Below are 17,288 nucleotides of genomic sequence, written 5' to 3'. Positions count from 1 at the left end.
CACAATTCTCAGCTCCTCCAAGAAAAGCAAGCAATTTTCTTCCCTACCAAACTGTATCCTAACTATTCTAAAAAAAAAAAAAAAAAACACAACCAAAACGAAGCTCCAAAACCCTTGAAACACTAAAAATTGGTGTCAAAGGAATTTCTAGTCATTTCTGTAAATGCTGCTGCCCTTAAAATACAGGAGCACTGTGGGTTTTGTGGGTTTGCTTTCCTGAAGTGTGACTGAAAGAGAATTTAATGCTGACTTCCTCTGAATGCCTACATGCATCCTTAATTTATTGACACCACTTGGCACTGAATACCTGAAGACATAATTTTCACTTGATCTCCCTTAACTGAAAACTTCTGCAGAAGGCACTGAGGAGTTTGCTGATGGCTGTGCTGTAATCAGTCTGGCCTCCAGTCACAGGGTCTCCATGTTCCTGTGCTGGACACTGCTCTGCTGCTCCTGCGTGGAGGTCTGCAGGTGAAATGGAAAACACAGGGACTTGACCTCTGAAGTAGAGTGCCTTCCTCACAAACATGTTTGAGTGTTAAAACAGCTAGAGAAACACTTACAGGAACACGGGGAACCAAACAACTTGCTAGCTCCATGCTTCAGTTAGTCCAGCAAATATAATGCCTGTTATTTTCAGTGAGGTTTTTCCTTTGTGCCTGAGAAGTTGTTGATCATTGAGATTGCATATGAATGAACCACAAAAAGTGTTGCTTTACTAGTCCTTAAAAATTATTTCTCTACAAGAGGTCTGGGAAGGTATTTCAAGTGCAAGAGCACTATTTATTAGTCAAGAGAAATCAGCAGTTACCTGTAGCACAGCAGGCCTAGTTGTAGGTAGTATGAAAGACTGCTCTTTCAAAGGTCACGGATTCCTTTGTAGTTACAGAACGTGTGCTAACGAACACTTCGAAGGAAGTTTATCACAGTAATTGTGGAGAGACAACTTACAAGAAAGCAAGGTCTTTTTATGGAGCTGGGTGGATCTTAGCACTTAAAATTTAGTTCAGCTTTTATTTTTTACATTTGAATACTCTATAATTTTCAAAAAGATACTTGAGGAATATGAGGAAGGCTAAAGAGGCTTACTCTTTGGACTTGTATTATGAGAATGAAAGGCTAATTTAAGTTCACGGTGGGATTGAGATGAATTAGATTTAGATTCTCTGTGTGCCTTGAAGTTGCTCTTAAAGGTGAGTGAGGTCTAGTCAATGCAGTCAGTACAGATGGCAGTCCAGCTTGCTCAGTAGACATCTACGGGCTGCTTGGTGGTGTTTTGAACTCTGCCTGCGATGAGCAGATGCTTGCTTCAGTAGCATGTGTGTAGGCTTTGCATTTATCTTCATAGTTTTTGGAGCAGTAGTGTATCTTCAAAGCATGTTTCTTATATTAAGTTTACCACTGAAAACACTGGTTTGCTTTGCAGAGTGGCTTTGGTACATAGGAATTAAATTACTTTTGGAGGAAACATAAATAAGTTCTGCTCGAGGTGAGCCCTGTACATCTGCATTAGGAGCTGGAGCATGTTAGGCTTTGAGATAGTGTTTCATGTCTTCGATGGCTTCACATGGTATATGTGGAGGTGACATTGAAGCTGGGAAGCAGACTAAGTTTAATCCCAAGTGAAGCCTCTGAGCAGCATATTGCATAGTTATAGAGAGCTCAGTAATAACTGTTCTGATGCATTGATCCTCTCAATGTCAAAATATAGAGTAAGCTATGAGCATTTAATACTGTATGGGATGCCCTTGAATAGAAAACAAGCACAGGGCTAGCACATTGTTGCACAAGACTGATGGGAAATGCTTGCCCTTCAGGAGCAGCACATTAAATGGCCCTGTGTGCCTGGATGTGAGTGACAGCGTTAAGTCCTAGATCTAGAGTATCAATGTACTGGTTTTAGTCTTAGGAATTCTTAGATAAAAGGTTTATATAGAAACAGTGTTTTGGGTAGGAGCAGTCTTTTTAGGTACTTGTTCTTTGTTACTTTAACCAAATACCTTTTGACAATGAATAATTCACCAATTTTACCTTCCTATAATATTCTAGAGAAGAGAGTTTCCTCTGTCCTTTGGAGTACTCCTATAAAACTGGGTTAAGCAGAGCAGAAGGTGCAATATTGCAACCCCAAAATTTATGAACTGTTTTGTGTCTGAATGGAAGCTCTTCGTTCAGATGTTGGGCTTATGAGTTACAAGTTGCTTCAGTAATTTGTCTAATTTTAATTGTAAAGTTAACTTCAGCAAGTACAATATAAATTGCTCAATGCTCACATGCAAAGAAGATATTCTGTAGCTTCAAGTGCCGTGAACTTGGTGTTCTAGACAGTTCACTTAAAGCAATGTGAACTGTTTGGTGAAATGTCTCCAGATTTTTCTGGTGGAACAGGAAGTGTTTAAAGCAAGGCATAGGAGATGCTAAGTGTTGTAATACCTCTCTGAGGTTTGGGTGTTGAGCCAAGGCTGCAGGTATGTGGCTCTTTCACTTGAGATCTTGTGTTCAGGCCTTCTCTGGAGTTCTGAACTAAGAAAAGCTCAGTTCAAGCACAGTTTACAGGGAAGGAAGGGGTGCAGCTAAACTGTTTTTCCCCTAAAATGTGTATACTTATTTGGATGGAAGCTCAGCAGTTCAGACACATCATTAGCAGCACTTCTGTTACTACCCACCTATTTTTTCTTAAATAGTTTACTTGATTGTGATTCATCCACTGTAATATTAAATCTCATGATTCAGTGCTCCAAAGCTTGGGGCCTGGGGACAGGAATCAAAAGATGAGTTTCTTCTTTGATCTGGTCTGAGAAATTTTGCATTCCTGTCTGTGGAGTGGCCTAATCTGAGTAGAGTGGCTGAGGCTGTATTCAGTAGAATTCTATCTTTTGGGAATTTGGCATGGCTTTCAATAAATGAACCATATCTGAGTTGCATGGAACTGAGGAGAAAATCATATTCTAAGTAGAGAGTTGGCCTCTTCCACTTTCAGCTGTTGCACACTACACTTTCTGAAGACATTTGAAAACTGGCCACAGCTGCTTTCATTCAAGGGTTTGATCTTGTTTAGGTGTACTTGATGTGCCTAGACCTGGACTGGCTACTCCGCAATGATTTGGCATAAACTTTGAACCTTACATTTTAGGCTAGGGTAGTATTAAGTATGTGTACAAGCATCTAGAGGACCTACTTGGGTAGAAAAGCATGTTCCAGAGTAGGTGACCAATGAGTATGTTAAGACAGCACTATAGGGACTTGGACACCACAGAAGCCAAGGCCTGCTTCAGTACACAGAATAGGCAGGGCTTGAAGTGACCTCTGGAGATTATCTGGTCCAACCCCCTGCTAAAGCAGGTTCTCCTAGAGCAGGTTGCACAAAGTCATGTCCAAGCAGGTTTTGAATGTCTTCAGAGAAGGAGATTCCGCAGCCTCTCTCGGCAGCCTCTTCCAGTGCTCTGTCACCCTCAAGGTAAAGAGGTTCTTCCTCATATTTACATGGTGCAATTTGTGCCCGTTGCCCCTTGTCCTGTCACTGGGCACTAATGGAAAGAGCCTGGCCCCATCCTCTTGGCACCTGCCCTTAAGATATTGGTAGACATTAATAAGGTCCTCTCTCAGTCTTCTCCAGGCTGAACAGGCCCAGCTCTCTCAGCCTTTCCTCATGAGAGAGATGTTCCAGTCCCCTCATCACCTTTGTAGCCCTCTGCTGGGCCCTCTCCAGTAGTTCCCCACCTCTCTTGAACTGGGGAGCCCAGAACCGGACACAGCACTCCAGATGTGGCCTCACCAGGGCAGAGCAGAGGGGCAGGAGAACCTCCCTCCACCTGCTGGTCATGCTTCTCTTGATACACTCTAGTGTCTCACTGGCCTTCTTGGCCACGAGGGCATGCTGCTGGCTAATGGGCAAGTTGCTGCCTACCAGTAAGTTGTACCTTGTTTTCTTTTTAATTTCAATGTGAAATTCAGCTTTTAGGATTGTCGTTCTGCCAGAACTGACGTTTGCTTTTCAGTAGGACTTTGAGTCTGCTTGACAACTAATTCTCAGCCCTAAGTGCAATTGATATGGCAGTGAAGTTTGATGTGTCAGATTCGAAACATAATAAAATGCAAGAAAAAAGGTGAGATAAAAATTCTGTGGTTAAATCATACATACTGAAGATGGTTCGTGATACTGATTGGCAGTGGCCAGTAATGCCCTTATTTTAAGGAAGGTGATTTCCCAAGCAAATAACAGCACTGCCCATCTGCAGGTTAGTGTGCAATGATGCCAGGAAGAAATCGGGTCACCAGCTGTTGCCAAGGAGTTGATAAAAATGATAAATATTAGGGGCAGAATCTTTCACTTTGCCGGATATACATGCCTAGAGCTGTGGTCCCAGCTTCTGAAAACTGCTTTTCTGAGCTGTGTGTGAATAGTGAATGCTGGTCCACTTACCTAAAGGATGACGCACCTATGTTTAGTTAGTCAGGAGATGTCCAAGGACCCTTATTACAACATGACGGATGCACGGACTGCTAAGTCCTTGGGTTGGTTATCTTTAAAAGGACCTTTTGTCTTGGATTCCTGTTGTACATGCAACATGGTGAAGATGCAGGCTTTAAACATGACCACTAAGGAATAGAGTCTGCGCAGAGACAACTCCTCAAGGAGATTGTCCAGGCACAAGATATGTTAATGTTGTTAACTTGAAGATGTGCTGGGTCCTTGAAAGCAATGTGCTAATTGTCCAGGTGTGAGATATGTTAATGAGTTCCCAGAAGGTTAATGAATAGACATGAGTGACTTGTATAAAGAGGGGGCTGAAAGGTTCCCTCGGGGTGCATGACTTTGGTGGAGTGATTCCCCATGCACCCAGCGCTGCCGAATAAAGATAACCTCTGCTCACTCGAATATTGCTAACTGATTCTTCAAATCAGTGTTAGTTGCCATTCTGGTCAATGCTTGCTACTGCTGCTCTAGTTGTTTTGAGATTTGTCTGAATTTTGGTTATTTATTCTAATCAGAATTTATACATTTTTTTCCAGTTCTAAGAAATGGGATGTGGCAGAACATTATGTGGAAAGAGGTAAATAAAATTGGGGGTGGGAGGGAGTAGAAGGTCTTCAAGAATCGTTCTTTCAAAATAAGTTCAGAGGCCTAGCAATGTGAGAATTCCCTGTGACTTGAGGTGGGAGGGATCCTTTCTGTTGCAAATAGTGAAAGCTGCCCTGAGCAAGGCACCTGAGTACCCATCTTGAAATCCTAGTACCATGTTTCAGTCAAATCCTAATGAACTGGTGTGTTTTTGCTTGGGCAGTTAATATGCTCTAGGATGTTAACAGTATTTTTTTTTTTTATTTAGTTCACATAGAAAAGAGTAACTTTCACTGCAATGCTGTAGCTCCCCTGAAAGTCTAACCGACTTATTTTGCTACCTGTGCTAAGAAGCTCTTAGATTTTGAGGTTAATGAGTAAGCTGTTTGCTCAAATAAGGAACACAAGTCCTGCTGCTACTTCAGGCACTTGAGACCCCTGTTCTCTGAAGCCCCGTGCCAGGACCTGCTTAGCTTTATTTCTAGAACTTGCTGAAATCCCTCAGGATGTGTTGATGTAATTGTGGCTTTTAATGCCTTTTAAAGGATAAAATTAGCTTTGTTATTTAATAAAGGAGGAAAAAGTACACAGTTTTAAAATCTCCAGGAAATGAGACCTAATCTGGCTGAAGTATTAAGTTATAGTAGAAACCAGAGAATGCCAGAAAGTCTGATGGGTAATGCTGATGCATGTTTGTGCTGTTCCATGCCCTTTTTGTAGTGAGAACACTGAATTGTGAGATATTCAAAGCTGAACCTGGAATCTGGTTTTCTTAGACCCTTAATCATTTATTGTATTGGCCTGCATCAGCGTATTGCCTAGGCTTGCATTTATTGTTGCGGAATAACAGTTCTACATATCTACCTTGTTTAAGGCAGACTTCCAGTCTCTTCTTGTGCTGAATTTAGTAGGGAAATTGTTTTCAGTGGGATCAGAGTAAGTCTAATGCATCTGCCTATTCAAACATGCCACCTGTTTTAAATTTTTATGAATGAATGTGTTAGGGATATTTTAAAGCTCATTTCAGACTCTCACCACTGCATTGGTGCTGAGCAGCCTCATACTCATCAGGCAAGCCTGGCTTACTGTTTTGAGAGTGGTACTTGGTCTTTTTTAGAATAACTCCCATGCATGTGTGACTCCCATTAAAGGTGCTGGCATCTCTTCGGTCTTCAGTACTTCAGAAGTCAGGATTTTGCACATCTTAAGTGACTACAGGTCAGGGAATAACTGGCTGTTAATGTCTATCTGTAGAGATGATACTCCTTGCTAGTGACTAGTACGAGCAGTGCATCTGAAGAGAGGGCTAAGGGAGAGGAATAGTGATGACTGGGTAGGTAAGTAGTGTAGAGAAGGAATAGGAGAAACTCTTGAAACTTGAGGAAGGTAAAGTTTAAAGGTAACTTTTAATAGGAAAAAACTTTCTGTACATTAAATAAGAGTTAAAAAAAAAAACCCTCAAATTTGGGTAATGGCAGGACTATAGAAGTAATTTTAACTAAACCTAAGTGGCAGTAGTTCACGCTTCCTGATAAAGTGTATCTAGTTTTTTCTACAGAGATATGTTTACTTTGCATTCAGGAAAGGGAAGGCTTTGATACTTCCAAACTTGCAGTGAAAAGTACTCTGACTTTCAGAAGCACTGTCTGTAGCTGTTCTGTGCATGATGCTGTTCTTTTGACTGGGTGAAAGAAAATAACGAACTAACATTCCAGACAAGCGAATTCTTTGTTTTTCTTTTCCATGCTACTGTACTCCTGCCCCTGACTCAACAGGTAGCAGTAGGAGATATTGTGAAGGTCACCAATGGGCAACATCTTCCAGCAGACATGATCATTATATCTTCCAGGTATCCTGAATGGGTGTGGAAATGATGTGTCTGATGAACTGAGGTGCAGAGGACTCAAAACTCTGTATTTAATGGTAATAAAAGCAGACATCAGATGGCATTAATTCTTCTCCACATCTGAAATAAAACTTCAGCAATGTCAAAACAGTGCTTTACGAGGCAATGATTCACGTATCAATGTAGCTAGGTTCTTAAAGAAGGCTTCTTAAAGGCTTCTTAGTATTATATACCTGTAATTCATTAAGTGTATCACTGAGTTTGAAAGGCTTAAGTCTGTTACAAAAGCTTCCTGTGGTCAGCTGCTCTATGGTCTTCTGAGAATTTCTCCATTTAATTAAGGAAGCTTAAATTTTCTTCCAACTAATTCCACTGACTGTCCATTATATTTTCCTGTTCCTCAGGAAATATTTCCCTTTCAAACTAAAAGGCTAGCCCAGCTGGCATCTAATAAAAAGCCCAAAAGCTCTTTTGCAGGCTAGATTTGTTTACTCCTTGTATTTGATACAGTGCACGTATGGCCCATACCTAGCTTGGGTAGCAACAGTACATGAGTCCTGCTCATTTTAGTTTGTGAAATACAGGACAACTTCTCTTTATCAACATACTGGCAAGCCAAGCTTGGTTGTTAGTTCCTAAAAACATTTGAGCGGTACTTGGCTGCCAATGTAGGTTCTATAACGTGCTCAACAACCTAAGGCCAAATCAAGACCATTTAGATGAGGTTTAAACAAGAGATAATAGCACAAATTGCTGTTCTTGGACATGCTTTTTTTGAATAGCCAAATGTTATGACACCTTGCTGTTTTCCATGATTTCCTTCCCTTTCCGTGCTCCTCAACAGTGACTGGAGGTTGTGCTGGTCTTCAGGTTATAGCTCTTAAATGTCCCAACTTCTAGTGAACTTGTTTTCTAAGGTTTTTTTGCTCCATCCTTCTTGCCTGTGCCTTTCCTGGGGAATTTAATTTTTTTGAAAGCTGTATGGGGAAGCTCAGTCCTTGTGAACTGTCACATGATCGAGGATAGAGGTATCTTGATTCCATGGTATACAATATTGTGTTTTTTCTTAATAACAAGCCCCAAACTTTAAATAAGTAGTTGTCAAATTTAATATGCAGTTAGTTAGGCTATAGTTTGATATAAATAACTTGCTGTTTCAGCACAGAGTAATGTTTGTTCTACATAGAATTTCAGCTCAAATTTATCATACTAAAACCCATTCTGATTTATTTCTTAACTTGCATGGATAAACTTTTTGTTCTACATGACTACTAACTTGCTGTCATTGATAATCACGCAATAACTGGAGAACTTAACTTGAAGTATGTTGATTTGGGAGAAGCTTTGCTTGAAGAAAATAGCAATTTCTGTGGCAGTTTTGCTTTAGAATTGGTATTATTTCCATGGTTCTTTTAAATGACAATACTAAGTGTCCTCAGTTCACCAGAAGACTTTGCATGTTCTGAAGGGGTGGGGTCTTTTGCTTGTATGTGTTAATTTTCTGTCTGAGCTGACTGTTAGATGTGAAATTAACAGTTGTAATCTTCCCCCCCTCCCCAATTAAAAGTGATATCAAATGAGTTTTAGATAATAAATTTACATGAAGGAAAAAAATATTTGAATGCAAATACAACTTTGTATGGAAACACATCTGCATGTCTGTGGAAATAAGAGGAATTGTATTAAGAGGTCTCCCTTCAGAGTTAAACACCTTATCTACTATAGCTGAAGTGACTGTGGCAGAACTAAAATCGGAATCAAGCTGGACTTAATCTGTATCTTTCTTTGGTTTGGAGTCAGGTTGTCTGTACAGGAGGAGACAAATAACAGACTCTGAACTTCTTTTTAAGAAAATTTTCTGGAGAGAAAAATCCAGCTTATTACTGTAAAAAAAAAAAACAAACCCACAAACATTACTATAAATGTACCTGTTTGTTAACAATTTTTGTCCTAAGGACCCTTTATTTCTGACTATCCTGCTGATTAAGTACATTTGCTGTTAAAGCAATGGGTTACTTAGCAAAAGAAATTGCAACATCTCAAGAATACGGGAAGTCATATGTTGAAGAGGCAGTTGAGTGCAGAGGAGAAACTGATAATCCTTAGCAGCCTGATAAGACACTCGAGGAAAAAAGTTTTGGTTGTGCCATAAAGAGGTTTTAAATCTTACGGGGCATGTCAGGAAAGGATCCATGATAGAAGTATCCTTCCTTATCACAGGTGCTATCTATGCAGAGGTTCTCTGTGTTAGATGTAGATATGAGCTAAAGGAAAATGTGGTTCTGTGAGGAAGGCTGTGTGTTGGGGTTTTTTGCCCCTATTGGAAAGGGCAGAAGCATTTCTGGAAGATGTAGATCACAGCCTTCAGTTTTAATCTTACTGTGCCTTTTTCTGATTATTAAAAAAAAAAAAAAAAAGGCTGACTAGCAGTGGCCTCAGACCTACCTCCACAGGTCCCTTAATTTTAAGGTGGTCTTGTGTCCAGGACCTTTAGTGTGCACAGACCTCGGACAGTACTTGATAGCAGAGCATGCTACCTTCTTCATCATGCACATATTATTTTTTTTTTCTTATACACTATTAAATACTTACTATTTTACCTACAACTCTTGCAGTCTGAAACAATGTTATGGATTGCAATGTAAAATAGTGCACTTCAGGCATCTTAGTTTGATTCGTTAAATTCTTGTTAACCTTCTGATTTAGACTTTCTCTATAGTTTGTTCCTATTCAAATACATGTTTGAAGTATGTATGTTCAGATGGTTCTTCCATGATCATATACCACCAATATGGATTTTTGTTTCCTGCAATCTATTGAAGTATTTTGTGGGTCATTTTAGTGGAAATGCAGTATACAAGAAGTACTAATATTGAAAATCTTATGCTTCTTACAGTGAACCACAAGCCATGTGCTATATTGAAACAGCTAATCTCGACGGGGAGACAAATCTTAAAATACGACAGGTAAACCAAACAATTTCACTTTTTCCCCAGTTCGGTATCTAATACTAGCTACAAAGCAGACTCTAGCTTGCATAACAGCAGTGGAAGTACTCTTTTTTTTATTTATTTATTTATTTAATTTTGAAAAGCATATTTCTTTTCAGGTGGCTGTAAGCTGCCTTTTCAACAGATACAAACCCAAGCAATAATGTTTCACATGCAAGTGTAAGGAACTACTCTGGAGGAAGTATTATAAGCCCACAAAGGCAAATCAAGCAGATCTCGGCTGTGTTTTGCTGGAGGCCCAGTAAGTGGGAACTGTGCTGTATTAAAGAAACCACCCCACCAAACAAAAAACAAAAACCAAACAAACCACAGAAAAACACTCCCCCCCCCCCAAAAAAAAAAACCCCACCAAACAACGAAAACCCCCAAAAAACCCCACCCCACAAGCAACCAAACCAAAACACAAAATCAGCTGTGCTTGTGATGAGAGCTGCAGTTTCTGCTGTCAAGTGCCAGTCTGCTTCTGCCCCTGTGAAGTGCTCAAAAAGACCTTTTGTATGTTTAAGTTACTTTGTTCTCTTTTTGTGGTAAGTAGTGGAATTTGTTTGGGTATTTGTAGTTTAAGAAATACTGTGATTATGATGTTTAGAAATGGTTCAGTACTAAGCAATGAACTTGGATTAGGCATTTGAAACAGATGACTTGCTTTTAAAAAGCTGTACACTTGCTGATTTACTACCTTAGTAGACATGTGACTTAGTGTTGTGTTTCAGCTCAGTAGATCAGATCTTGAGGTCCTGTCAGATTTTGTTTCAGGACCCACGCTTAAAATACAAAATTAAGGCCATGGGGCCTTTTCAGATGTTGTTCTGGCTTGCCATCCTGTGGTCAAGGTCTGGCAAAAGAAACAGTAAGTGGTTTGCTCTTAACCAAGTGGAGATGTTCCTAGACAGATGAAAAGCAATAGCGTATCTGCGATGGAGTAGTAATATGTTAGGTTACAGTTCCATGATGGGTTGATAGTTAACCTTGAGTAGGATCAGAGGGTACTGGCTGCAGTGACATGAGAGACTACGCTTAGGTGTGACTATATTTAGCAATGGTAACACATCAGTGAACCTATACCTTGAGAGAAAAGCCAGGCCTGTTTATACTGTCTCCTACTTCCTCTGGCACATGTGCAACTTTGTGCTTTGTGGATGGGATTTTGCTGCTCTTGATTACAGGCAGATTGTGTAGGTAGTATAAGGCTCTTCTGTAGTGGAATTTAAGCCACTTCTATATAAGCAGGATCCTAAGTTTTCACAATGAGTCTTCCTTGCAGGAAAGAATTGTTGAATACCCATTAACAAAAGTAAAAAAACACCAAACCCTAAAATAACCCCACCAACAAACCTGGTAGGAAACCTGTACATATTTTATTACATTTGGTATCTTAGATGTTGGAAAAAAGCACCATTTTCCTAGGTTGCCTTCTAACAACAACTTTTGACAAGAATCTCCTTTGGATTGGTCTCTGCAGGGATTGTCTCAAACAGCTAGTCTCCAGTCAAGAGAAGAATTGATGAAAGTATCTGGAAGGATAGAATGTGAAGGACCCAACCGTCATCTTTATGACTTCACTGGAAACTTGCGTTTAGATGGTCAAAGGTATTTAACAAAAAAAGCCATAAATACATTTGGTTAGGAAAAATGTTTCCTGTGTTCTTTCAGTCTGCAATGCTGAGCACATGCATGTTTTTGCTGGAGGAGACAAGGGCAGTAATTAAGTTGTGAATCAGAGAATCTGCCAGTATAAGGTAACAAAGTTGTGTCACTCTGAGTCTCCTGCTTGTTATGGGAGAGTTTGTTTCTTTAGAATCATAGTGGTTTTCTTAATCAAAAGTACTATCTAAAGAGAAGGAGGAATTGGGGAGGTGGTTGGGGTTTTTAGGGCCTCATTGCAGGAGTTACGCAGAGGAAATGGGAAACCTTTCCCTTCCAACCGTGGCCAAAGTCTGCACCAAATTCTGATCTATAGAGGAAAATGATCCCAGAATCTGGAGTCTTTATCAGTGTGTCTTTGATATGTTGCAACTCTTTGAAGAAAAGAACTTGGTTTTAGTACTTGAATTCATAGAACCTGAAAGGTCAGTAGGAACACAGAGGTTTTGTCTGGCCGTACCTGTTTTCCTGCGCAAAAACTGTTCCTTGGGCAACTGATCTGAGCTGTGACAGATGCAAGAGTAGTAGGTCGTTTGCATCCCACTTGAAAATCACACGGGTAATAGTTATCCAAAATACTTTTTTTAACGGGATATATGAAGTTATAGTGTGCTTGCAGTGGATGGGCTCTTTGCAACTGTGATGATTCGCTCTCCTTGATGTGGGAGGGAACATATTACAGAGGTAAAGTGCAGAGGAGTCTTGTGACTGCCACAAGTTTTGAGTTTTGCGTTACTAGCTTCCTTGTATCACCTTTGCCCTACTGTGCTTCAGCAGGAATTAGGCTTGCGCAGGTTTAAATGCTCTCAAGTTGTGTGGGCAGTTTAAGTTCATTATGTTACTTAATTCCTTTTGTGGTTTGCAGGGTTTTTTGAGGGGGGAGTAAGGCTGAAAGGAGAATTACTTTCCTGAAGTGTTACCAAGAATTGAAAGATACATGTACTTCTTGCTTTGCAGCCCAGTTCCTGTTGGTCCAGACCAGATCTTGCTAAGAGGTGCACAACTGAGAAACACTCAGTGGGTCTTGGGTATTGTTGTATATACAGGACATGATACAAAACTCATGCAGGTAAAGTGTTTAACGAGATCTAGAGCATGTTCTTGTGGAAGCTGGTCATGTTTCCTGTATTCTGCTTGTCTTTTGGACTTGATTTTATGAAATGGTTTGACCCATCGTAGCTATTCAAAACCTGGAGGCCTTGGAGAATATAAGGATACTGTTGTACTTGAGGTTGCGTGTGCACGTGTGTAAAGACTGATTGAAGTATTCCTGTCAAAACCCTTCAATACGTAAGCAAAACTAACTGTAATTTGTTTTAACTTATCTGACAGCTGGACAACATTTAAAAGTAAGGTTTAACAGCTGAGACGACAGTAATGGCCACCTCTAGTTTTAGCACTTGGATATAATAAGGTCTGCAGTCTCTGTATTGACTTAATGGCAGGGAGTGTCTGGAAAGAACCAGAAAAATGTATGTGGTGCTCACCTGTGCTGACTACCAGTGGGTTGAACAGCCAGGAGATGAATATTTACAACTGAATCATTCTGTTCCTCTGATCTTCAGTCAGTTTGAGTCATTAGGAGTATTGGCTCCTATTTCTTACCATATTGAGCTAAACAGTTGAAGTAGCAAGTTCTGTAATGGACTCTAAAAATAAAGTCTGAGTTTGCCTCTGCAATTTCTTCTTGTATAAACCATTGCCAGACTTCCTTTTTTTTTTTTTAACTGCTGTTCAGAATTCAACCAAAGCACCTCTGAAGAGATCAAATGTGGAGAAAGTGACCAACATGCAGATCCTGGTTTTGTTCTGTATTCTTCTGGTAATGGCCCTTGTGAGTTCTGTAGGTGCCTTATTATGGAACAGGACACACGGTGAAGTCGTCTGGTACCTTGGCTCCAACAGTGAGTATGCAGGCAGTGTGCTAGGGATGTGTCAGACTGTAGGGGCTGGCTGGCCTCTTAGCTTTGCTGAATGAATGCATAAAATAAAAACTAAGAAAGAAATACAAGAGAAGTCCATTGCTACCTTTTTGATGGCCCAGTGTGGTTGTGTGTTTTGTTGTCTTTCGGTTTTGTTTGGGTTTTTTTTTTTTTTTTTGAATGGGCTGGTATAAGTGAATTTTCTAGTGAGGCTTCTGTTAATAAAACCTTCTAAAGGTTAGGTAAATATCACTGGGCTATCACCCAGGGAGCAGGACTGAAAAGGGGCAAGAGTTATTTTTGGATATTTGGTGTTCAAGTTCTTTAAGCTCTGTGGAGATGCCACACATGAGTTGGCTTTCAGAGCAGGTAATGTACTGTGGCCTTATGTATCATGTTTGCCTGTACCTGGTTGCAGGATAGTGGGTATCAGTCTAATACAGTCTTGAACTTCACGCTTACATATAGAAGCAAAGGATTTCATTAGCTATTTTCTCAGTCAGAAATGCTGATTCGCTTTTGTTGTGGAGAAAACTTAAATGCTGGATGTTGTGATGTTGTGTTTATTGAATAACGTTTTAGTTACTTTGGCTTCTCAGTTCTGTTACTTTGTAATAAGGAAACTGATCTCTTACTATGTTTAAAGGGTTTTATTTCATTCATACTCCTTGAAATGACTGTTCACATAAGAAAGATGGGCCTTATGCAAACACTTAAGGATGAAATAAATTGCTCTCCAGTAGACTTCTGACTTGAGGTGGCTACATTAGCTACAAAATATGTTATTACAAACAGCTTGAGATGCCGATCTGAAAACAATTCTCAAAACTGCAAATGGTTTTTCTAATGGTTATTGCAGAACAGATGGCAAAGGGTGTCTCCTGCAGTTCAAGAACTGCAATTCTCATAGTAATAAAAAAATCATGTAGAAAGAGCATGGAACTGCCTTGTAATTATCTGACTCTGGGTTTTGGTAGTTCTGATATCTTCTAGTAGCGATATCAGCAACTCAATTTCTTCCATCCTCTCTCCTGCTTTTTAATGAGGAAGTTTAAATTGGTGCCTTCCAATGATGGAAGTAATACTGGAAAAGATGAATTGGACAAACTCTTGAACTTGTGCTAATGCAGAACAGGTGCAACCTGTAATAAAATAGGGCGACATAGTTGTCTTTACAGATGCTTTTTTGTAAACTGAATGCACCATTTCTGTCACTTCTATTACTAACACACATGGGAAAGGTGCTTTTTCAGGCTAGGCAGGTAGATACTAAAAATCTGTTAATTGCTGTAAAGATTGTATTGAAGAAACCCTTCCCAATATCAAGTGTACTTCCAATCTTTCTGTGAACTGATAGAAGATAATGGATTTCATGTGTACTCGCACTTGGAGGTGCCTGAGTCCAAATTTCAAGTCTTGCTCTGATCTTCATTGGGCTTCAGCAACTTTTTCTGGCTTCTGTGTTCTTCTAGTTTGCTCCCCTGCTGCCTTAACTGATTTTTAATGCTGAAAACCCCTAATTGTGGGCAGTGACTGTTGTGCTGGCAGCTCTGCATGCCGATTGAAGTGCCTCCCTGAGCTTCTAGTAAAGTGAAGAACAGAGAAATGCAGAGGCTTTGGATGCGAGGAAAGGCTGTGGGTTGCACAGTGAACGGGCACATTGATTCAGTGTCTCAGCCTTGTCCATTCCTGCCTGCTTTCCCTTCCCTTTAGCACCAGTTGTGCTTGCAGATTTATTTGGGCAACTTGCCCAACGTTGTCACTATTGATCATAGCTCTCCTGCCTGAGCAGGATGCCATATTTCATTTACTAGATGTCTGTTTAATGGTCAGCTTGTTCTCTTAAATTTCTTTAGTGTGAGTAACTTCTTGGTTGTGCCAATTCTGGCAGATTTTAGAATGAAATTTAGTTCCCTCCCCAACTCTACTGAGACAAGTAGGCACTTTATGAAAGGTGAAGTTATGTTACTAACGATATTGGTGGCTTTTCATTGGGGCAGTTGACAAATCAGATAAATCCATAACCCAGATTTAGAGCATGGAATACCATACTTCTCACCATCTGTTAAGCAAAAACTGTTCAGAAAGTGTTCTGTTCTCTAATATATAGCCTCTCACCAATCTTGCCATTCACCTGGCATAATATGCTGCGTATCCAGGCATGTGTTCTGTGGGTGTTTTATATATGTACTACTGAAATAAGTATTGACTCTTGTAGTAGGTATGAACACACTTGCGAATTGGTTTAACACTACTACATCTGATTATGGCAAATGCAGAGAGATGATTGTCCCTGTACTGTACCACTTAGGCTTAGAGGCTTCTGCCTTCTGTCTGCTGATGTCTTTTGTCTTTTGGTCCACAGAAATGTTGTCTGTCAACTTCGGATACAATCTGCTGACATTTATAATCTTGTACAACAACCTTATTCCAATCAGTCTTCTGGTGACATTGGAAGTTGTCAAGTTTACTCAGGCTCTTTTTATAAATTGGGTAAGTAACAATAATAAAGGTACTAATGTCAGTTTTAGAAAGTGACATTAAAAAAAACCCACCCATAAGTTTTCACTGGATTTTCTGATGCAACTTCTGGGAAAGGCAGGGAGAAGTTCAGAGGTTTTACTTCCGTGTTCCACAGGAAATTAAAAAATTTAGTTGTAGGAAGGTCCCCTGTGCAAATGATTGCTCTTGTAAACTTTAGGCTCTCAGGATGAGAATGAAGGCACAGCTCTTCTGGTTGAAGGTCTCTCAGCTGACTCATGTTCAGTCATTATCTTCTGAAAACTCCTCAGTACCTTATAGCTTCTCTCAGCCACAGCAGAGGGAAAGAATAGACTTGGGGGTATGGGAGGTTTTTTTTTGTAGTGTGTGGGGTTTTTGTTTTAAATCTGGAGGCTGGCCTTGAGGTCACCTCTGGTATGAATCATAGTACTTTTGTAAGGAGAGGAGTTGGTGGTGCCTTGTGAAAAAAGTGGTGATCCCTCTGTTCAGGCAAGCTTTAACTTTTAAGTGTATTTCTCCGGTTGTGAACAAAAATACTGTAGTAATGTCTGTCTTGAGCTCAACAAAACAGAGAAATACTTTGTCTTGGTATGCTTAGTATCCTTGGACTTTCAGTAAAGTGAATGTTTCCTCTAAAATACAAGCAAATAAGGTTTAACTTGTGTCTGTTCTCCAAGCTGCGTAGTTAAGTATCTCCACTGCATTACAGCTTCTATAAGAAATTGCTTTGTTCGTGTAACAGCTGTTCTGTTGACCCTCACAATTAAATGTAGCAATAGGAGATGATTTCAGTTGCTCAAATTGTCTCTGCAGTCATGGATGTGACTACAATATGTTGCTTTGCTGTAATGGAAGACCTATGATTAGCATGGCTGAAGCCTGCTATAACTTCTTCCTACTGAACTCTTAAATAAAGATAGAGTAAAGAAAATCATAATTACCTTTAACTGAATCTGGCTTTTCTCATGTAGATGTAGTATGGAAGTGTAGTTTGGAGAAGAGGTGCCCCTCTTCAGCCTGGGATGCTGTTTGTGTCTCAAGCCTTCAGAACCTCCACTAATGGAATTAAGTCTATCTAGCCAGGTTGGAGCTGGCTAAAAGAAGACTGGAGATGTCAGTGTTTAATTTCCATAGCATAGGTCTAATTTTGCTCTCATTTCAGGACATAGATATGTATTATCCTGAAACAGATACACCTGCAATGGCCAGAACCTCAAACCTTAATGAGGAACTTGGGCAGGTAAGAAAACATTTTAGGTGTTAGGTTTGTGATATGATCGGGGAAGATGGGAGGTATGAGA

At 40.0% G+C, this 17,288-nt stretch overlaps 1 protein-coding gene across 4 annotated transcripts in view; it reads left to right on the top strand.

Annotated features, from left to right (window-relative positions):
* ATP8A2 (ATPase phospholipid transporting 8A2) overlaps positions 1-17,288 on the top strand; it is a 349,977-nt gene that overhangs the window by 58,008 nt on the left and 274,681 nt on the right. For 3 of the 4 annotated variants that reach the window (XM_055702611.1, XM_055702612.1, XM_055702613.1), the window contains exons 6-13: positions 5,014-5,054; positions 6,838-6,911; positions 9,805-9,874; positions 11,382-11,509; positions 12,521-12,632; positions 13,302-13,467; positions 15,851-15,978; positions 17,150-17,227. In XM_055702611.1, the coding sequence (XP_055558586.1) occupies positions 5,014-5,054; positions 6,838-6,911; positions 9,805-9,874; positions 11,382-11,509; positions 12,521-12,632; positions 13,302-13,467; positions 15,851-15,978; positions 17,150-17,227 (797 nt within the window). The remainder of the gene's footprint in view (positions 1-5,013; positions 5,055-6,837; positions 6,912-9,804; positions 9,875-11,381; positions 11,510-12,520; positions 12,633-13,301; positions 13,468-15,850; positions 15,979-17,149; positions 17,228-17,288) is intronic. The other variant, XM_055702614.1, reaches the window with a different exon arrangement.

This window comes from Falco cherrug, chromosome 2 (genome assembly GCF_023634085.1).
Source record: "Falco cherrug isolate bFalChe1 chromosome 2, bFalChe1.pri, whole genome shotgun sequence".
Classification (NCBI taxonomy): domain Eukaryota; kingdom Metazoa; phylum Chordata; class Aves; order Falconiformes; family Falconidae; genus Falco; species Falco cherrug.
Note: the sequence above shows the minus strand (reverse complement) of the source record. Positions and strands in the feature narration are given on the sequence as shown.